Below are 23,872 nucleotides of genomic sequence, written 5' to 3' on the forward strand. Positions count from 1 at the left end.
GATAGCCTTTGGTATTTTGTTTCTTGTAAAATTTGGTATGTTTTCACATAGAGTGGAAGAGTAAATAGATATACTCTGAAAGAAGCAAAGATGCTTTTTTTCACAAGAGCTATATTCTTCCATTTAGAGAATTTTTTTGCATCTTCTTCAGTTCTATAATACCTTAATAACATGGTGTAGTGTTTGTAGGAGTCCACTGGGCTGGCTGGGAAACAACTGCACTGGAGTGCAACAGCCATGGCAGAGAACCCTTTTTTCTCATGTAAAGCCTTCCTATTGGAAGAGCATCTGCTCCCAGAAAGTTACATGGGTCAAAACTCTTGAGGTTCTCCTGAACTTTTTAGCACTACTGCTTAAGACACCTGTCTTAAGCAGCTGGATGTCTGGGAGCATGAGGGAAAGGCAAATATCCTCTTCCAAACCAGTGGGGGATATCACCCAGCTGCACATCACAGCAGGCTGCAAGTACTATCTCAGCCATTACCCTAATTATGCAGTTGCTCCCAAATCTGCTTATCCAAATACATCTGAAAGGTCTTATGCCAGCACTTTAAGCTCTGCCACCTGATTTTGGACTGAAATATCAAAGCCATGGTGCTTATCTGTGCTAGTCTACCAGCTGTGATGTGAGGGCAGCAGCCTTTAGCTGGCTAAAAGCTTTGTCATATTCTGCTACACCGCCATTTCCAACCCAAATATGTTATCTAAGCCTTAAACCCTGTGTAAGAAGTCATGAGCCTGTCTGTAGGCTTGTTTACCACATTTGACATCTAAAAACACAGACATAACGACACTGCAACAACCTGCAGCTAATGCAATGACAACTGTATGAAAAACACATCAATAACCACAGCGCTGGGTTGATTGCCATTGATTATTGAGTTCAGATCAGGACCTGTAATGATATTAAAAGCCTTTCACGCTGTGTCATTGCCTCTCTTTCTATATATGCCTACATTATTAATATGTCAAAGAAACTTTCAACCACGAAGAAGAGATGGCAGTCCTGCAGACTACAGGACAACACAGGTCTGCAAGAAAAAAGACTGTCAAGGGTTCGCTTTCTGAACCTTTGACTCTACTTTTTCGCATTTTTTTCTTTTAATACTGAAGTTATCTTCAAATCTTAAACTCTAATAATCTCCCTCATCTGAAAAAAATAAAGAGATTTTTTGTTATTTCCATTACTTGAGGAAATATTCACACAAGACTGTGAAAGGGAACCAGGTGTAATAGAGAACTTCTATGATTAAAGTTAGATGAACTTTTTGTATCTGTTATTATACTGGTTCATAAAAGGTAAAGATGAACCAGTTTTTAATTTCACAAAGCACACACTCTGGCAAAAGACAGTGAGGATGTAGGAAAGGTAGTAATGGCTGTACAGTATGCAGAACTAAAAGGTATCAGTTTGAAAATGACTTTGGTGCCCCCTCAGTGCGCGTTTTACATAGGTAGTAGAGTGTTTGGCTGTTTTTATCCAGAGGATGGAACGGCCTGCTCTGTATTGGATATGCCTTGGGCTGCTGCTTTCTCAGCTAGTTTCTCCAGGAAAATACAGCTGTATCAAAGGAAAAAACCCCAACCATATATTTAACAAAAGCTTCAAATTCACATAAAAGTCAAAATAAATGAAGCCAACTATAACATGCAAATATTGTATTATGATTTATGTAACGGATTGTCAGCAAAGAAGATTACTGTTCTGGTATTTATATTTTAAATCTAGTTTTAGGGTTTTCAGTTGTGATCTGATTAAAATGTGACTGATTTGGAGGAGAAAATCACCTTAAACTGATGGAGTGCCAAGAACTCTTGCAGATGAGGTGGCAAAAATATCTATACTGAGGCCCTGAGTTATGTCTAACGATCAAAACCAAATTTACATCTTAAAATGACAACAAAGATTGTATTAAACAAGAACTGACATTAAAACAATGTGCTCTAGTGTTCAGAGACACAAGCTAAAACACACCTGTATATACCTCATTTCCATTGTCTCTTTGGCAAATGTGAACTGCAATTTGAAACACCCAGGCCACTCCACACTGTGAGTTCCCATTTATAAGCAGGTATTCCTGGCCATTCATGGCAAAAACAGCCTTTCATCTTTTCAAGGGCAGGAAAAATGGATTTATTCACTGACTAACTTGATACGACTTTAATGAATGGTTCACTTCAACTTCTCATTCCTTAAAACCCAAGCAATGTTATCTATCAGCTTTCTTAGAGACAGCTGGCCAAAATTTTCAAACTTGGGCTGATGGATTCAACCTCATATATTCAGACAGCACCAACACAGGAGATGACTTTCAGATTGCTTGAACAGCTGTCATAAATCAGATGAATTGTCATATTTCAACAAATGTCTGAAAAGAAATGTACACCCGGGAAATATATTAGCCAATGAATGGAATATCTGATAGACCTTCTCTTGCCTGATTCTGGTATAATGATAAGACTAGTAAGTACTACATGAAAACATAGTGCAATCCAATATGATCATGCCTGCTATTTACCAAATATTAAAAAAATAAAATTAAATTCAAAACTGTTTGCATACTTCAAGCATTTAAGAAACAGAAAGTGGAGAATAATAATGTATTTCTGAAGCAAATATTAAATAACTTGGGACTACATTAAACTTCATAAGAAAACTATAAAAGCCTTTTTTTATCACTAGAACACAGGAAAAAATGCTGAAAAAGAAAAGTAAGAAATGTAAATGAAATCAGTGATTTGTGATTGTAAAATATCAGTTTAAATTGGAAGGGGATTTTATCCCTCACTACATGAATCTGAGAGATATATGCCAATAAAAAGAGAAGCAAATCCAAATGTGGATCTCTGTGAGTGAGAGAGGTGGCCTATTTCTTTCCTTCTTTCTAAAGGCACAATCCAGACCTATTACAGACATTACTTTGTACAATCCAGAAAGTCCATGCCTTGTGTTTGTTAGCAGTGGGAACTCCAGATGCAACTACATATGCAGCCACCCCAGAAAACTACCATTTGGTCTGCATAAATTCTCTGCTTTTTTGTGAGATGGGCAGAACAGGAATGCAAATAGTGTTAGGAATCTGAAAGGCAGAAGCACTGGAAGGCACTATCAAACCTGCATGGAGTCATTTACAGATGAACCTCCTTGTGATATACACCTTGGGTCACTGCTAGTAAGCCTTCACCTTTAGTTGGAGCAAATACATCCCTTCCTATTTCTTACTGTGCAGATAGAAACAACCAAACAACATCACTCAAATGAGGGAAGTGATGTCACCTTCTACTTAACAGAAAATATCAACAAAGATCCTGTCATTTAACCTTCCCTTACCTTTGCCCCCGCTCCACAATCATACAATTCCTGTCTCAAAGTATTGCACTGCTTTTACCCTTGATGTTTCTTTTAAGGCTTTTAAGCCTGAGTACTTTCTTCCTAAGCATAAAGAAATTATTCATAAAAGTAACCTTTGCTGACCAAATGAATCCAAATCAGGTTAAGTCTAAAGATAAGAAAAGCAATGACTAAATTTCATTGTCTATTTATTTTTCAAAAAACTTTTATTTGTATTGTGAACTAGTCTGAACAGGTTTTTAAACTAAAAAATGTTCAGTCTACTTCAAATATTTTAAATATTCTTTACATTCAGTTACTCTCTTGAGACCTGGCAAACTGAATATCTCCATATGCATTTGAGAGCAGGACTTCTACTGAAATCAAGAGGGTTACACCAGGATGGACAAAAAAGGAGTGGTTCAACCACTCTTAACGGAAACTACTAAAAGAAAAGTCTGATTTCAAGATTCTGTCTTTTACTTCATGAAATGTCGTGAACAAAGATGCCAATTTAAGGACTATCAGTTTACATAAACGCAATACTTAAACATTTTTCAACAATTAGTTAGATGTATTTGCTCTAAGCTTCCAGCAGAATCATATGCAAAAAATCTTATTTCAGACACATACAGAAAAATGTATTTATGCCCACTAACAAAAAAATGCCTTATTAAGCATTCATAGACATTGCAGGTATTTATTAAATCAGTTTTATCACCAGAAGATATTTTTAATATAATATCAATTTCACTCTGTTTATTGAACACTTGCAAAGCCTCTTTCAAGAAACATGAAATCTTTTACTTAGTAACAATACACTAAATTTCATTCTCACTCAGCTCATTGACTTAACAATGTTCACTTAGTGAATGTGAATTCAAACCAAGTTTCATTACATAGAACCATCTTACACTAATCTCGACTTCTGGCAAGGATAAAAAGTACCATTAATATTTAAGAACTTTTAATTACAAATGCTGATTGGAAACCCAGTGACAGCAACAGCCAAATTCAAACAAATTTTTCTGAAAAAGGCAAATAGTCCTCATCCCATAAGTCCAGAGGAAATAGCTTTCTATAACTGGTATGTACTTCCCCATTAAACCCAAATATCCTTCCCCCACAGCACTTCCACTATGCCTGTGCTGCTGCAGGAGGGTAACAACTCTAAGGAACTCCTGCTCAGAGTTTTGTAGAGACCTTTCTCACATTCTTGGCCCATCAAATACTCTAGTAACAGAATATGTCATCTTGGACTTCATTCCTGTCTTCAACATTGGATCAGGGAAGATTACAGCTGAGATTAAGCTGAGTTAGTTTCAGCGCTGGGCTATCCCTCCCACTTCAAGCAGGGCTCCTTGTGCACAAGGGTCTGTCCCAGCCACAATGAAATGAACAGAAATGGCTTGAGAATAATTTCTGAGGTTAAAAAAAGTCTTTTTGCCTTAGCTAATACATTAAATATTTCAAGAGGGATGTGGGCAAAACAGTAAGAGAGTAGTAAAGAGAGACTTTACAGGGAAGCTGAACTCAAGGAATTCGGGGGAAATATAAGTGCAAAGTGTACATTCTGGGAATTATAATTTTTCAAAGTCCCTGTTCTCAAATTCTAGCTCGTTTCAGGTATCTGACAGGGAAAAATAAGCAGTTCATTCCCCTGTGCCCATTGGTATCTTTTTTCCAAATTTAGAGCTAATGGAGACTTTCATTAATATGAAACTTCAGAACACCAAATTTGAATCATCACTGTAAACCTATGTAGGGGAAGAAATTTTACTGAAACTTCCTCCATTCTCACTGGAAATATAGTATGCTGAAAAGCATTACCTTAAAGTCTAAGCATTGTTAAGGAATCTGTCTGTCTGAGGGCGGAATAAGGATAACTCTGGCTGAGGTGGAGTAAATCTTCATCACTGCACTTGTTAGGGTGCTGTGTTTTCAATTTGTGACCAAAACAGTGTTGATTACACTGTTTTAGCTATTGTTGAGCAGTGCTTGCACAGCATCAAGGCTTCCTCATTTCTCACACTGCCCCACCAGCAAGGGGCTGGGAGGGGGCATGATCAGGACAGCTGGCCCCAAGGGGTATCCCATGTCATATGATGTCATGCTTAAATAAAACCTGGGAATTCTATTTTTCCAAAGCTTGGAGACTGTCTGGGCATTGGACTGGCTGTGGGAGGTAGTGAGCGACTGCCTTTGTATCCCTTAAAAAAAAAAAAAAAATTAATCCTTTCTTCACTTATTAAACCATTCTTATCTCAGCTCACAGGTTTTCTTACTTTCCCTCCTCTGATTCTCTTCCCCATTTTGCTGGTGAGCAGAGCAGCTGAATGGGTGCTTAATTGCCGGTCGGGGTCAACTGTCCCACCCTCCAAAAAGCACACAGAAAGGAAGAAATAAAAGCAACAATGAAAATTGTTCCAAATCTTAAAGAAAACCAACTCAACAGAAGAAAACCAAAAGCTACTAATACCATTGGCCATTTATATCCAGTTTGGTCGTCTAAAAACAAACAAGCTGCTTCTTCTTATCCAATTAATAAGACATATTTATAATGCTCTATTCAGTTAGTTACTTTATTGTAATTTGCATGCCATCTCTCCTTCTAGTTGAACCTCTAAAAGTCCTTTTAGGTGTTAACTTGAGACACAGCACTCTTATTTAACAGCTGAAAGAGTGGAAACAGAAAATAAACAAGCCTGGGGGTTACAAGGATCTCGCACTTGAGCTATAAGTGTTTTCAGATAAAGGTAATGTTTGGCATAACTCTTACTTTCCACAGTGTCTCTTTTTCCCTTCCTCGCTCTGCTGCTTTTACAACAAGGTAAGATAAGGTCATACAGCATTTAGCAACCTTAACAAAAAGCAGCCTATACTAACTGGCACTTTTTCACTTTTTTTTTTTGCTATACCTATCCTCCCACCCCCTCATTTTTTTACACAGTATTTAAGGCAGTTAAAGATTAAATTATTTGAATGTCAAACTTGAAAGGTAAAGTACTCCAGTTTACCACTATTTTTTTATCTGTAGCAAGAGAGGATGAATGAAAAGGGAATAAATGACACAGTAGTCCTTTCATACCCCCCTTCTTCTTTCAAGAGCATTCTTTTTTATTTCCCTCACTTTCAATTCAGCCCATTCACAAAGGATTAGCATAACACATCTTTTTATGCTTGTAAGGGTTACAGCTGTAATCGCCTCACCTCATCACTTTACTTAGAAATCCTGTCTCCAGAGGAGTAATTCGATTACTCACGACAATCCAACTTTTGCCTAACCAAATAGGAATTCATTATAATGCTGTGCTGCTTCATCAGTTTACTATGAGTGGATGGGAAAAAATATAGCAAAATGAATAGCTGGTGTGAAAGGAAGAAAGGAACTGTCAGCTAACAAAAGGCTACCAACAAAAGCTAGGATGACAAGAAGAAATTCTAAGTCCCATGGGCAAGATAGCCTCCAAACTACTAATGACTTGTAGCTTTTAGAAGTCTTGGGTTTCAAATAGGTATGAAAAGTTTGTAAATTGATGAGAACACCTGATTGCTTCAATCTGACTAGTCTTCAGCAGGTACTGGGCAAGTGTGTGTAGAAACCTGAGGCAGAGCTTTTCCACATGCTGAAGAATCACCGTCATCTTCTGTTGGTGGAAAATACATTCATGTTGGTCCTTATAATGGCTTTTCTTGTCCTTTCCTTCTGAGATTCAAAAATGTACATGAAGTAATCTTGGCTGCATACCGCTTCAAAGTAAAACTAGTACTATCCTTAGCAACTGATAGTGGATAAGGAGAAAAAAAAATAAAAATAATGAGGACAACTGGCATATCCAAATGACTTCCAGTTGTCCATATACCCACAAGCATAAATCTAAGAAAAGCTCATGCTGATTGTGGCACAGAAGGACAGCACTTGGGGCAGAAGCACAGATGCCAGGATCATGCCTTCTATTTAGAAGTAGAGCATTTTATTTTATTTTGTATTATTTCTGTAGAGTGATTTAAGATGCCCAGATATAATGAGATAAGTTCTCAAGGGCAACATTTGTTTTGCCAAAGGTTTAGGAGCATTAGGATCCAGCTGATAAATCTTTAGCTGTTAGACTGGCTTAGGTTGGTTTCAGCTTTTGGAGCCCATAACTATCTTCTTGACTTTTATTTTTACAGATTTCAACACAACATATGGGCAGCATTAAGGGCATTAAGGATTTATAAATTCACATCATCATTATAAAAATATACGAAGTCCAAAATATATTTGGGGTTAAATGGAATACATATACTACTTATGGTCAAATTAAATATTGATGTGTTCCTGCCTGTGTTAAAAAGAACAAAAGAAAACATTGTTTTTACAGTAACCGTATGAAGAAAACACTCCAGACACAAAGAAAGCAGTTCACTGCATTTACTTTAGTCTGGTTTCTTTTTAATCTGGAATTTCTTTTTACTTAAAGTCACTGCTCTTTTACATTCTTCTAGGCAGTTAACTTTTATTGTGATGTGTGTGTACTTTACAGTGACTGGAAATCAATAATAATTCTGATACCAAGCCCTTTTTGTCTTGAAAAACTTAAAATATCCCTAAGACAGCATCTTTCTTCAATACTGCTCATGGGAATTTCCTAATAATTACATTGTTAGATGTGAGTGGAGAAATTGAGTACGTGAAATAAAAGCCAAACTTTAAAATGAAAAACGTCCTCGGAGAACAGGAAAAATTGTCAGTTATTGTTATAGAGCAAATTTTTTCTCAACATATACATGACTGCAATAACCATATTCACTCTACACAGGCAAAGTATCTGTGTTCTTCCTCTTTATTCCATAGTTACAAATCAGAGGAGAGCAATCCCCCAGCCAAGACCCCATGCTCTGATCCTAATGAGACTTACAGTTCCAAGAGAGAAATCTACACGTACACAGAGAGATGGGGCAAGATCCAGCACCCAGCCTTGAATTGACGAGACACCTCAAAAAACACAGCAAATTGTTCAGGTACAAGAACACACATTCTCTTTTGCCTCCTGACACTTTTTGATTCACCATGGTTTATTTGCTGAAAATGAAGTTACAATACTATTTTTTATTAGAGTATGCTGTTTAAGAAATTAATTACTCAGTTTGCAGAAAAGCTGCTCTGATACACTGTGCAGACAGCACAGGCATGGTTAGGCAATGCTGTATATCCCAATGTAAGCAAGATCTTTCTCTTCAATAGAGAACTCCCATCAGAAAAGTTGAAATACCTTACATTAAACTGGACAGTAGTAATAATAAAATGGAAGAGAGAGTGGAGAGACCTCAGCAGAAACATAAAACCATACATTATTTCGTATGCCCTACCCCAAACCAGAAGCAAGTCCTCCAAGTTGCTTAACCAAGATAAAAATAAGTTGTGGGACTGTAAATATCACAAGGCACCCATTATGCTTACAGATAGAGGATTGCATATTTTTCATTAGGGTGATAACTTTTTTCTCTTTGCTGTAAAACACCTAGTTAGACAATTAATTTAGACTCAAAAATTACATAGTTAGCAAAACTAATGTGGCACAAAACCCAGCAGAATACGAAAATAACTGAGTATCTGTTCTCATAAAAAACTGAATTTAACATACAATAGCCATTTTCAAAGCTGACAAAAGAAATATATATTATATCTGTACTTAGCTTCCAGTTTAGGGATGTTTTATTTATGCTTCTATCTCAAACATTTATACCACAGTATAATTTGCTTCTACCTACCTTAAGTAGCTACATCCTGAGAAGGAAAAGATGAAAGACTTACAGTCAGCTTTTCCTGTGTGATTGTATTTCCCCTTTAGCCTAGCGAAGGTTACGACAATTTGTTGGAAATCCTACATTTTTTCTTATGTCATCAGCTCCAGCTATGGCAATAGCAAAATTTGGCTTGATGAAATACTTCAGCATTGGGTAGGACTCAAGAAGCCTCCATACATGGCTGAATGGAGTATGCAGTACAGCTGATGTGTTTTTCTTTGACAAGACGTTGAGCAAGCAACTCAAATGTGGAAGGAGTTTTATTTTAAGAAATTTTGCCATTAGATACAAAGCAGCTGTCACTTGATCTTAGAGTTTTGAAAATCTAGCCAAGTGTTGTTTAGCATGAGGTGTTGGACACATCCTCATTTTCCCAAATCTCAGAATGCGTTATGGTAACAACTGGGGGGGGCTCTCTTGTTCTGGCAGTATGACCCCACCTCAACAGTGACATGGGCTACATGCCGCAGTCACATCCCTGCCAGGTTCGCTGTGTGGGCCCAGCTGTGCACCATGTGCTACTTACCAAGCTCATCCCCTCTGTGGGCTGGCTGGAGGCAAGCAAGGCACTACACTCTAGCTGTAAGCTCAGGCAGCTGCAGTACCTGCATAGCTTTCCTCTTCTCCTCCAAGCTATAGGCATTCATTCATACAAAAGTCTGTCTGGTTCAGGTCCAACCCAACAGCACCCTGCGCTTACCATCTATCACATTATGTTTTGATCTGTGCAAGCACCACAGATCCCTCTGCTAGCAAAGGAAATTGTTCTAAGTATGTGTTTGCATTCATCTAAATAGTTCATTGAATGGGTTAATCAAAAATAAAGCATAAAAGATTTGTACTTCCCGAAAAAATTTGGAAAAATACTTCCAGATGGTTCTGTTTCATGGGTATAAAATTTCACTGCCTAAATTTCACCACTACTGAAGGGACATCCAGGAAGTTGTGATTTCTGTTGCTCAATACTGTGCATGCAATAAATTGATTTCACTTTCTGACTCTGAGAAAACTCTACAGTTCTGTTTGAATTCAATCTACACTAGTAAAGCTATTTGATTTGACTAAGTAAGATGATGTCTCAGAGCTTATGCTGAGTAAGCAACGTGCTTTTAATACAAAGGCAACCAAATTACCAGCTTTCGTATTTGGACAAGCATATGATGCAATTCAGTTTTCCATGAGCAGCAGCTGAGTGAGCTGTGGTTCTCTAGGCTGCAGATAAGAAGGCGCAGGGGGCCTCCATCACTCTCTACAACTATCTAAAAGGTGGTTGTAGTGAGGTGGGGGTTGGTCTCCCCCAGGTAACAGGTGGCAAAATGACAGAAAACAGCCTCTATCTGTGCCAGGGGAGGTTTAAATTGGGCATTAGGAAACATTTATTCACTGAAAAGGTGGTTAGGCACTGGAACAGGGTGCCCAGGGAGAAATGGTGGAATCACCATGCCTGAAAGTGTTCAAAAAATTGCAGATATGGCACCTGGGGACACAGTTCAGTGGGTCAAGATCTTAGACATCTTTTACAGCCTTAACATGATTCTATGATCTCTCAGTCACTAAACTGCCAATGACCTATCATAGAAGGAGGATTTCTAAATGAAGTTCAAAAGCAAAATAAGAATTTGGTAGATTTACAAATATGTAGTGACTGCTGCAAATAGACAGCAGCTTTTCCCATCTCAGTGTACAGCACAATCTAGGCTGAAACATGTAAGCAGGGAACACTCCACAGTTCAAGTTACTGATCAAAAGTCCTTTGTAACCATGATGGTTAATATCTGACTGCTGTTCGTGGACACTTGGGACATATATTCCTCAAAAGACGGAGTAGTCTGAAAAATCAGCCTTCTTATCTGATATGTATAGAATTTTCTGTAAATGTGCAAGTAGGAAAGGAAATACACTATTACACACAGCAATTTTAATCTTTGATCCCATTTGAGATATAGAGGACAGAGGCTCCTTCTGGATGTTTCACTGAGCAGATGAAGCACGCAGTACTCAGTTTTCACAGTGTAGTATCTTAAAAGCCTTTACGCCAGGACAAGGAACGATAACCTTTTTATTAGACGTGTACAAAAGTAAATGCTAAGAGAGGTGAACACATGGATGCAAATCTCTGTATAAATATTACGGTTCAATGATTTCAAGAAGAATGGTGTTGCGGTGCATGGGGGGATGACCACTGCAACAGAACATTCAGAGGAATGGTGAAGAGGCCTCCAGAACACAGAGGTCTGATTCTCTCCCCGTGGTTACGGCGAGTTCCCATGTTCCTAATGGTTCTTAGTTTACATGTTTCAAGTTTATTGGCTTAGGAGTTCTTCACCCAGTTTTATGTATGAGTTCATGTTTATGTATTTCCCTTAATTGCCTATGTATTAGTTCTAGAAAGTTCTCCCATCTTTGACGCCCCATTGGTTGACTCATGTAATCTCCTCCCATAAGTTATCCCCATTGGATAGCCCCCCCATTGGCTCCTCCCCCTTAGTCAATCCCCATTGGTTGTTTCCCCTTATACTGCCCCCTTTTTTTCCTGAGAGTAAGAACCTTGGACCCTCTCATTCCATTGTGTTTTGTCCCTGGACCCTCCACTTGCAATAAACCAGCTAGAACCCATACAAGAGACCCCTCTCTCTTCCTTTGCCTCCTCCAACACCTCTTCAATATCCTTGTTTGGGGCTCGCTCCTTGTGAAGGAGCTGGCCCTCTCCGCTTGCTGCAGCAGAAACCCAAGGATGTCTGCAGCTGGACACCGTGCGGTCTCGGGCAGCCCTAGCAGTGTCAGAATGGGAACTAACTTACAAACTTTCTAAATTTTGGAATATTATCAGATAACTGACCCTTCAGGATTAAATCTTTATGAACTACCAGAAATGAGAAACGCTAAAGAATTGTGAGAAAATCTGTTTGCATTTGCAGAAAATAATTACAGCATGTTGAATTACCAGTCCTTATAAAAGTTGGTACAAAATTCTAGGGGATGCAGCAACATCATTTCAAAAAAGAAATGACAGACTCAATTCTGCAAAATCTGTGAAATTAGAAACAGATCAATGGTCAATTTGAGATTTGCTTGGCTACATGTTTTCTATTGTAATGGGTCAACAAAAAAAGCAAATTCACACCATCCGGATGGTGTTAGTGTACATAAAAATTAAGATTCACATTAAAAAATGCCTGTACTTGTGTAAATCAATGCCTTCCATATGTTGAGGCAATTTGAATGCCAATTACAGTATCTGTAGAATCCTGTCCCTTCTCTCTCTGATATGGAAAAAGGCTCATCTGTTGTTAAAAACATGGATATAGTATTAAAACCTCTTTTAACAGTTCTGGCGAAGAGTCAGCAATTTGATTTTTCTGTCATTACCTAATGGTCCCAAGAATAAGTTGTACAACCAGAATACACATCTTCATATCATAGAATAGTTTGGGTTGGAAGGAACATTGTCATCTAGTGCAATCTGGGCCCACTACTGAACCTTGGGGCCTCCAACTAGACTCTGTGCCACTGACTACGACCCTCTGGGATCTGTCATTCACCCAGTTCTCATTCCACATCACTGTCCACTCATTAAGGCCACACTTCCTGAGTTTGCCTATGAGGATATTGTGAGACTGTGTCAGGATAGACAATACCTGCTGCTCTCCCCTTAACCATCAAGGTAGTTGCTTCGTCATAGAAGGCAGTCAGGTTGGTCAAGCATGATTTCCCTTTAGTGAATCCATATTTACTACTGGACACTCATGTGGATAGAGGTGGCCTCCAGAATGAGATGTTCCATTGACTTTCCAGGGATATTGAGGTCAAGCTGACTAGATGGTAGTTCCCTGGGTCCTCCTCCTTGCCCTTTTTGAAGACTGGGACGTTTGCTTTCTTCCAGTCCTCAGTTATCTCTTCTGATCTCCATGACCTTTTAAAGATGATCCTGAGTGGCTTAGCCCTTCTTGTTGTCCTTAACACCCTTGACCAGATTTAACTCCTTGGCCTTGGCCTTCCTTGTTTCATTTCAGCTTACTCTGACAATCTCTCATTCCAAGTGGCCTGACCCTTTTTCATTTCCTGTGTATTTCCTGCTTATGTTTGAGTAATGACAGGAGTTCTTTGTTCATCCATGCAGGTCTCTTGCTCCCTTTGACAGATTTCTTTTTCATTAGGATGCATCGTTCTTGAGCCTGGAGAAATGGCAAATTCAGAAACACAGCAGAATGAGGGATGGAAAGAGTGATTGTGATTCCTGTTTTCCATCAGTACATAAGGACTTGGTTTCATTGTCCCAGGAAGACTCAACATTTTCATGATTCTGTGAAGTGTGCAGATACAATGTTTTCACTACTATATTCACTTTTACCATACAGTGCCATTCAAATTTTATTTGAATGTTATGATGGCATAAGTACCTATTCTTCACCAGAGCAGGAAATCTTCAGATTTAATTTCCTACACTGTGAAACTGATGACACATAAGTGAGGATTTGCCTTAAACTTATCCATTAACCACCTCATTATGCTGCCTCTGAGCTATACTCTTCAATTCAACTGCCCATAGAAGCCAGTTTTGGGCAATCTGTTGTCCCGCATGGTAAGCAGGTCTGGCATAACTGGATGTCCTGTAATCTTGCTTCAGTGCTAACAATGTGACAGCAATTTAGGAATGCATCATTCAGGGCAATATCCTGCAGTTTTATGGCAGCAAGGGCATGAAAGCAATGAGCTGGAAATGGTTTGGATGCTAGATATGGAGACGATAAAACATCCAAGTTTTGTAGCCATACACAGAGTGACAACAACTAACATACAATAGATATTTAGTTTTATTTGAAGCCAGATGCCTCTTATTTCAGACATGCTGCTTTAACATCCTAAATACTATATTGGCTTTTGCTACTCCCTGCATGCCTTTGCTATTAACTCGGGTGTTCTGAAAAAAGTATATTGGTGAAGTAGCATTGCTATTCTCACAAATTTCAGTTGTGTAGCATCAGCACAGACTACTGCCTCAGGATATTTTCCACCACAGTAAGGTTAGAGCAGGACCTCTTTTTCCCTGTGGGAAAAATGGCCTGGCCAAACTTCTTGGGAGAGGTGCTGAAACAGTCAATAATATGTAGTCTGCTTACATATGTTTGAATAACCAATACTCAGTCATCAGCAAAGAGCAAGGAACACAAGTCAGCAGATTTGGAACCTCTGATTTAATGTTCAGGTTAAATATTCTGGCATCTATATGGTACTGAATGTGGTTACCTTTCCTGTTGATTTAACAAAGTAGATGTTAAACAAAAGTGTCAAAGCATGTAATATATTTCATGACCTCTTTGACAGCAAAGGGTGCTGGAAGTCCCTCCTGATCAAGAACCTTCATCGCTGTGCAGCATGGAGTATATTCACAGTCCTTTCCAGACTGCTGAACTCACACAAAAGTCTCCAGACACTTCCTAAGTTCACAGCATTGAAAACACCACACAGGGTTGTAATTCTGTTCCCTATGCTTTGAATTCACCTGGCCACAAAAATTGTTTTAACAGTGCCTGTAGATACCTCCTGCTGTGACAGACAGATGTGTGATAACCACGTTATTTCTAGAAAGATCACCCTGCCTACAAGGTCCATCTGCAAGCCCTTCCAGGTGGCATCTTTCCAAAAGCAGCCTGGTTAGTACACAACTTCACACCAGAGCAGAAAGCAGCATGAGCTCCTGAACTTCAGAGCCATCCTCTCCTTATGCAGCTGACAAAGTCCCAGTCTCTGTATTCGAGTAACTTGGCAGCAGTGCCAATCTACCATACTGACTTGCTCTGCAACACATTGGAGTGTTTAGGAAGTGCTACTACACTTGGCAATGCTGCTCCTTGTTTCTAGATGACTATCTGTAGAGCTTAGCGCTCTGTCAGAGATGACATGCAAATAGTTTAATAAACCCTTGTAATGTTCACGACAATAAGGTGGGACTTATTTTCATGTAGTTAAAAGTGTTCAATCAGATACAGAGAAACATGGTGACGCTAATTTCACGGTCTTAAACTGTTTTCATAAAAATGAATGAGCACATTTCTGATTTAGATGTTGCTGAATTTCTTCTTAGTTCTTTGGGCACCATTCTTTTCTGATGTCCTCCTTGTGTCCTTTCTGTCCAGGTGCACAGTGAGCAGCCTTACTGCTCAAATATATTTTGTCTTCTATTAAAAATATCTTGGCATTAGGCGGCTGTTAATACAAGAATGAATAATTGCAAAGATTACTTCCTCTGTGGTAAGGTGTTGCATACTGATGCAACATTTTATGTTTGGGTTTTTTTCAGTTGGATTCAAGCAGGTTTGACCTTGAGGTTTCATTTCTTCTAGCAGTTTTAAACATGACCTTTTGGATGCAGCTGAGTACGGTGAAGACTACCTCCCCGTTGCCTTTCACAACCACTCCATCATATACTGTCATTTCTACTGTGCTTTCAGAACTGCTTATGCAATTGTTTTAACCTAGAAAACATTTAAATTATTTTGACTTAGGTTAATTAATTTTGGCAAATTTGAGTGACGTCAGTCATTTGTAACAGGGATAACAAAGAGCTAGACAAGCACTTTTTTCCACCAGCTCTGTGACCACCAGCCATACATACTCCTTAAGAATCTGATTTTTTTGTGTTGGCTTATGTATGATCTGCTAACATCGACTCCTCATTATTAATGATCATATCATCAATCAGCCACATAAATGATTTTTGTAGCGCAGGAAGGAAGCTATTACTAGTCCAACACTGAATGCATTCATGACATCTTCTGCAATAACAGCACATCAGAACTAAGGACAGCAATGACCAGTTAGGGATTGGAGCATATCATTACTACTGGAGTGTCATTCAAGTTTTCATAACCAATTCCAAAGCAATCTGGGACTTTCCTATAAAATTCCAAATTCAGTAAATGTGTCTATATTAAAATCTCCCAATCCAAAGAACCTTTCAACAGAACTGATCTCAGGTATGACTGATTTTGACCTCATCAGTTTGAACTGTAGCTTCTCTACTGGAACTAACAAGGGTGGTAAGATACCTGAATGTAGGGATATTTCCAGCATCAGCAATTTGTGGCTTTATTTGGTTTGATATTCAGCTTATGTGTAAATTATGTGTGTGGCAAAACCTACTCTGGGCTGACTGTGCTGTCACGCTTGCCAGTGCAGAGAAAGTGTCATCCTGGCTGAAGAGTACTGGCTGCATATAAACACAATTTATAATTCCTAAAGACCCGTTTTTCCTTCTTTCTTGAAAACAGAGCTGTCCCAGGGCTGCTCTAAAACTTCACTGCAGTACACATGAGCCAAATTCTTGTTGCTCCAAGGCTGAACGTGCACATGAAATGCCTGTGACAGGCTGTTAGAGGCAGCAATCTCTGCCTGATCTACCTCACACACTCTTCAACCCCAGGCATTGCAAGAGGCCATTTTAGTCAATGGTACAGTTAATCACAATAGCAAAGGAAAGTGTACACAGGCTGCCTGTGTGAAAAGGGGCTGAGACCAGTCCAATCAGGGGATGATAGAGTTTGCCTTCTCTAAACACTTGTAATTTTACAATGACACAAAGAAGATAAACACCTAAGGAAAGACAAATGAGAAATTGAGAAAGAACAGTAAGAAAAGAGGAGCTGAAATACACCCCTGCACCCAGAAGTATTATCAAAGGGTACTTTTAAATGCACATTTATTATAAGGAGAATGAAGGATTTTCAATTGCAGTTAAAAATCTAACGAGTTTTTTGAAAACTTTGTATTTCTACCTTTATGTCTCCATACATTCTAGCAATGGATGCAAAACACTGAATGCCCATAGTCTGATTCATGAAATAATATACATAATAGCTGAAGAGACCTAATAATCCAGGCATCTACTAAAAGAGCATATATGCTAAGATGGTGACCCTTGCAACGTATCAACATTCCTTCTCTAATATTTAAATACAAAATTGAATACTCTACCTGAGTTCGTTCTTCTAAAATTCTTATTCTTTAGGAAATCTTTATATTGCTAAGATTTCAATCTTTGTACATACATGAAAATATTCACATTATAGGTTTTGTGTCTGGATATCTGGAGGTGTCCCTCCCTTAACTGTTTTTTAAATAACCATCATCAAATACTCCATCAAGGGATCATGCAATTTTTTGTTTACAACCAAAGGTATTACTTATCAGAACTAGCAGATGTGGTTCCTTGGTGAGCTACTGCAATTTCATATACAAAAGAGAAAAATATGCCATGCTAATGTTCTGTTTCCATCTTTGGAAAACTCAGCAAGTCAACTAAATTCTCCTCTTTGTGTGATAAAAGACATTATGCAAAAGACCTCTGAAGTTTAAACATATTAAATGCTTTTCCTATGAATGAGAAAAAAAAAAGACGCGACTTAGGAAACACCTGCATTCTTCTCTATATTTATATTGCCACTTGGGTCTCCAGCTCCTATTGTGATGGTACAGCTCAAAGTCATTGTAGCAGCATTGATCAAAACGTATCAACAACAGTGCGAGAAAATTCCTTTCAGATACATTTACCATATTCCCTTCATTTGTGCATTAGTCAGTAACAGACATTTCTGAGCATCCTGCAACAGGAGGTGATTTGACTTTCACAAATTTCCCTAAGAGCAGAAACATCATCAGGAACAATTTCAAGGAAATAATTATGGTCTAGACAGATTTATGACTTCTAAAGACCTAATCCAAAGCACATTAATGTCAGTGGAAGGACTCCCATTGACATCAAAGGCCTTTGGATCAATCCCCAACTGCTGTGGGAATGAATTCAGAGCAGTAATGATGGTGGACTAAATGCACACTTGCAGTTGAAATGTTACCACCCAGACCTCTTTATTCCTCAAATCAGATTAAAAAGTCATTTTCTGCCCTTTCACAATTACTTCCAGATGCGCATCATCTCAAATGGCATTGTCATCCATCTGTATGAACCAAACATGCATAGAGATAGAGAAGTTCTATGCTGCCTGAACTAATAACACAAATGAAAACCACAAGGGAAAATAATGTTGGAATTGATGAAGTTCTTGTTTTAAATGTGGAATGAGAAACCCTGGACTTCATTTATTCCCTCTAACTACTCTGTGATAGAGCTGCCAGGCATACCACTTCTTTATTTACTGCCACAGTAGATTTCTTCTAATTAAATTTTCAATATTTTTCTCTAGCCCACTAAGCAAAACAAAAGAATACACATAAATCAGTGTTAGCCTCAAACTTGGCAGCCTGAAAACTGTCACAAATGTCAACTTCATATACTCTGCTTAATAACAGCTCTGCTGTCCCTTCTGTCCTCTTAAATGTCTATTTACATGCTAAATAATTTGAAGCATCACTCTTCTCTGACCATGTTAATCTAGTTTCATTCCCTTAGCAGTCAGTAACATTTTAGACTGTAAAATGAAATGCTGATGTTGTGTGCAAGTAGAAACCTGTTCAAAGTTTTACACAGTCAAACTCAACTCCAGGTTGTGACAGATCAGTTACCAACATCATCTATTACTTTGAAGTGCACACACCTTCTATTTACTTAAGTTTATCAACAGTTTGGTTAGGCAGGTTTGGTTATCATGTATTCATTCTGATATGTGCATCTTATGAACTACTCAGTGGTGTCAAGTTTTGCCAGGAGGTCTAAATTAGATATTAGGAAAGATTTCTTCATGGAAAGGGTTGTAAAGCATTGGAACAGACTGCCCAGGGAAGTAGTGGAGTCACCATCCCTAGAAGTATTCAAAAAACATGTGGATACAGCACCTGTGGACGTGGTTTGGTGGTGAACATGGTGTCTAGGTTGATGGTCAGACTTGGTGTTCTTAGAGGTCTTTTCCAACCTCAACAATTGCAGGATTCTGTAGTTGAAATCTGCCTTAATAAGCTAGTATTAGGAAGTTCAAGAACTTTCTTTAGGAAATGATATATAACAAGGTTTTTATCAAATAATACGTATTTCCTAGCATTACTCCATTCCTAATGAATATCTGACCTGCACTCTCAGTCTCTGCACTCTTCTCTGCTCTTCAGAAAACAAGGTTTGTTATTTTTTCTCTTTCTTCAGTTACTATGTGCGGGAAAGTTATTCGTGACTGGGTAATCTTACTATATAGATTCAAAAAATAATAAGGTAGAGAACAATTAAATGTTGTTGGAAAAAAAAAATTACACTGATCATGGGTTACTAAGAGTTTCTGGATGAGAAGAGGATTCAGCTTAACAGAGGAAGGCAGTATCAGCTAAAAGTGTCCAAGGAATTAAAGTTGTTCACAGTTAATATATATTCTGGACTATATTTGTAATTGGAAATGGTGCTTTAGGTATGTTGTACTCATCACCTGTGATACAAGGAGTTATTTTTAACATTATTTCAACTTGATTTCCTCAAGAATGAAAGCTTACATGAACAGGCTGTGTACTGTCTGTAACTTTTCACACTCTCTCATCACTTCGGATAACTGGCTGGGCCAATTCACTCCATTCTGCAGAAGGGCAAAAGTTAGCTCTTAAAAGTGCCATGGAAGTAGGTGTCTAGAAAAAGGGGGAATCCTACTATTAGCCTAATTAAGGGCCATCAAAGAATCACTGGCATTCATCCTTCAGCTGCAAGTATACAGGAACTGCTCAGGAGGCTACTTTTTAAACAGGTGCTGCTCCAATTTTTTTACTATGAAAAATTAACTCAGTGTATTACAATACACCCAACACTAGTACGTTTCTCTGTTTACTCAAAAACATTTTTTGAAGACACACCAGGAAAGAGCAGCAACATATTTTAGTCATGATTTGGCACCATCGTTTAGATGACTTGACACTTCAGGGCATTTGTTATTGAAGCGCATGAGAGCACAGCACCTGGAATATACCGACTAAAAAAAGTACAAGTGCTTCAATTTAAATTTGTTGACTTTCATTAGTTTGACACCAATCAAGAAAGCATTCCATCAATTCCCAAAGGTAGAAGGCAACCCTGGGAATGACGTGTGAAACCCATAACATGTTAACATACGTGTAAAGTATGTTGCTAGGGAGCTCTCAAAAAAAAAAAAAAATTGTTAAGAATGAACTTCTCCAGCACCAAACCATGATGTTACTGTCATATTTTTTTCCCTCTTTACATCTTATTGGTGTGAATATACACAGTAGATAACACCAGATCCTTGAACAAGATAGAAATAAGAAAGTAACTTTGCTGGTAACAGTGAACTTCACTACCAGGGAGATTTTTGTCTTAACGTGCACCTTTTATGTTGTTCCTCCCTGCTCCCTTCCACCATAGCTTTTTATAATTTTTAATGCCTTTTCAACATGTTCAAGGCAAAATGCAGTTTGGCCACCTGTAGGCTGCTTCAAGTCACAGGAGATGACAAAGAACTACACACTACATTCATAATGGAATACATAGTTTAGACAATTTTCTGGATTTTACACAGGTATGCTGGCTTTACTAGAGCGCATTAGGTAAGGTGGGTAAGGTGAGACAGGACTCTTTTCCCTATGAAAATACTACAAATGTAACCAGGCATCTCCTATTGCCAATGATTCAAAGCGATCTTGCACACTACAAAAAATCAAACAAACAAATCAACAAACAAATCAGGGTAATCAGATGAGCATATACATAAACCAGTATATTAAGTATACTTTTCTTCGAGCAGAACATATCATGTTATTACTATTATGATGAAAACATGGGAAAAAAATCAGTACAAGCTTTTAAAAAATGTAAATACTTTAGAATACCAGTATAACTCATTTGAGATATATGAATGTACATGACTCTGAAGTGATGATTCCATATTAAATGCATTCCTGCAGAGGAAAAGAAAGCATTTGCTCCTAATGTTGCCTCCCCTTGCAATTCACATCTACCAATTAATATAAGTCAGAGAAAACACTTTGATTTTTAGCTCCACTTTCAAGGAGTTTAGCACTGATATATCAGGTAATGCATTTACTTCAGGAAAACTTGTCTTCAGTCAGAGTGGCAAACGCAATATATAAGACACAACGGTAAGAAACCTCATTCTTATTTTCCCTTTCTTTCAGTCTACAGCCATTAGGGGGAATGTGACTATTGCAGCAGAGGAAGGTGTACAAGCAACCACCAAGAGGTCTATTGCTATCATGAACATTGCTTTGAGATTGGGGGACTGCATGTGGTTAAGCAAAAAATAATTTCCTCATATGACAGGTGAATTCCCTTCCTGTTTTATTATTACTATCCAGGAAATTTATTATGAGAGAGACCATCGCTTTCCCATTCCACAGCCCTGAAATATTTTAAGTTATTTCTGAGGCTTTCAAAACCCTCCCTAGACTCAAATCCTAGCAATACATGCTTGTGGTACATAAATATTTGTTTATGCAAATATATTTTAATTAAAACATTTCATCTTGCCAGGTAAACATAAGAAAAATAATGCTGATATACTTTTTACAGAAGGCTTAGCTCATGGTTTTAATTTCCTGTTTTTATTAGCTTACCTCACTTGATGAAAATATTAACACATCCTAAGAAGTACATTTTATTTTCTGGTTTCTCAAGAAAATGTTTGATTTCTACCATCTCATTAGAGGCATCAGCTTTTCATTGGAACAAGATTTAAATTGAAGGAAGTTATTGAAAAAATGGGGCTGCTGTGCCTCCACAGTACTTTAATACCCAGTTGCTCATATCTAAAGTTGTTTTTATGCTGAATATCAATATGCATTTAGAAAGAGACAACATAAGTACTGGGCCTCTGCAGAGGACTCTGGGCATTTGTAAGCTCCTTTCTTGTTTATGCTGCCAGAGTCTATCAAACAACTCTCATGTCGGCACAATCAAGCCACCAAAACAAATGGCTATAAATACAGTCAAAGCAAGAGATAACAATAAGCAGAACAACTAAGTCCTCATTTGAAGATGAAACAGCGTTTTTGAGTGAGCAGTATGTGATTAACCTGCTGTGTATGGGGTCAACATGATTTATTCTCACAGCTATGCAGTCAGCCTTAGCCCTGGAACTCGCTGTCAAAGAGACAAGCCTTTCTCAAATCAACCCTCCCCTATGTCTCGCTAACACTTGGAGCTCTTACTTAGGAAAATTAACTGCCATGTCCTTCATTTAAGTTATTTCCACCCCTGCTTGGAAATAATTGTTAGTTTAACAGACAGTTTACCCACGTGGACTTTCTACTCCCCTGTCCATCTATTTACTGCCTGCAATGCTTCAGCACTCTAAAAGTAGATCTCAAAAACCACAGAGAGGAAGGGGAAAAAAGAGGTGTCCCTATTTTGTCTAAATTGTGAGTATTGCTAGAACAGTACTCTCTTGGCTCAATACCAAAGGATAAAAAGCAGCAGACCATTACATTTTAACACAATCAAGTGGTTCAAAATAGAGGGATAGTACTGGCTTTGCTTTGATCCTTTAATAGCAGCACCACATTTCATTTAAAAAGTTACTTTGTGTGTGGGGATAAAAAGCAGCAGACCATTACATTTTAACACAATCAAGTGGTTCAAAATAGAGGGATAGTACTGGCTTTGCTTTGATCCTTTAATAGCAGCACCACATTTCATTTAAAAAGTTACTTTGTGTGTGGGGACAAACCTCTTACCTTTTGTAGCTATTCGAACACACTGAGTTTTGGTTTCCTGTTAAGGAAAGAAAAGCAAACAGTCAGATCAAGGGCTTTTTCTTGCCCTACCCACTCCATAAATTCATCTTAGATCTACTGATCAGCTGGTACAACCCAACAAGGTTGCTGGTTGTTGTAAGGCTCGGGACTTAGCAGGGGAGGAGGCTGGGGAATTTGCCTTTATTGGACTATACTTTCCAGGATAACAATGGGGAGAAAAGGTGCAGGACAGCCCAAATATAGCAAAATTTCAGGTTATTCAAATCAAATGGAAATTGTGCCATAAGAATATAAAGAGAGGGTGCAGCAGTAAAAAAAAGGAGGAGTGGCACTCCTATTTATGTCTCGGCACAAAAATCCTGAGCCAGTGTTGACCTCCAGCAGCACTGTACAGCAGAAAAGATACATTTGCTCACCACTGCCTCCAAAATTATGTCTTGCTACATCCTGACACTATTAAAGAGTTGCCTGAAGCTCATAAGCAACAAGCTCCCTCATGCTTCTGGGTGTGGACTGAGCACAGGTGCAGCCTGGGTGTCCCTCCACAGTTAATCTATAACCTATACAATCTGCCCAGGAGAGAGTGATCTGACAGAAATGTGCTTCAGAAGATGTTGCACATGCAAAGACAACTTGCGTGTAATTTACCAGTCTCCCCTTTTCCCTCAGAAGTTTGGTCAACAATTAAAACAAATGAACAGAGAAATTACTTGTTTATGCATAGTTTGGACAACCTGAACAGATGAGGGTCAATCATAAATGAGTTTTCTGACCTTACTGTAGAATGTGCAACTATTTTAAAGGCAAACATACTGAAATAGCATAAGGTTGTGTGAGAGGATGCAGCTGCTGTTGTATTAGATCACTCTAAACAATATTGGCATATAATTTGAAAATATAATAATGACAGTTTCACTCTACAAAATATGCTTACTCTAGTCCTCCACCCCCCAGTATTCCCTCCCCAAATACACCCCCTGGGATCTGTCTCCTCTTGAAGATTTGAAAGCAACAGGTAAAATATGTTGATGCTGGTTTGTAAGCACAGCTTGTAAACAGCTAGCAAAACTCTAAAGTGAGGCACTGTAAGTGTTCAAT

At 38.3% G+C, this 23,872-nt stretch overlaps 1 protein-coding gene across 18 annotated transcripts in view; it reads right to left on the reverse strand.

Annotated features, from left to right (window-relative positions):
- The window catches only part of PTPRK (protein tyrosine phosphatase receptor type K), a 389,377-nt gene that overhangs the window by 47,626 nt on the left and 317,879 nt on the right, over window positions 1-23,872 (reverse strand). For all 18 annotated transcript variants that reach the window (XM_042017411.1, XM_042017415.1, XM_042017404.1 and 15 more), the window contains exon 13: window positions 22,754-22,790. In XM_042017411.1, the coding sequence (XP_041873345.1) occupies window positions 22,754-22,790 (37 nt within the window). The remainder of the gene's footprint in view (window positions 1-22,753; window positions 22,791-23,872) is intronic.

Source organism: Corvus kubaryi, unplaced genomic scaffold (assembly GCF_017639235.1).
Source record: "Corvus kubaryi isolate FWS band 111438036 unplaced genomic scaffold, C.kubaryi_AGA036_p1.0 split3-73, whole genome shotgun sequence".
Lineage (NCBI taxonomy): Eukaryota > Metazoa > Chordata > Aves > Passeriformes > Corvidae > Corvus > Corvus kubaryi.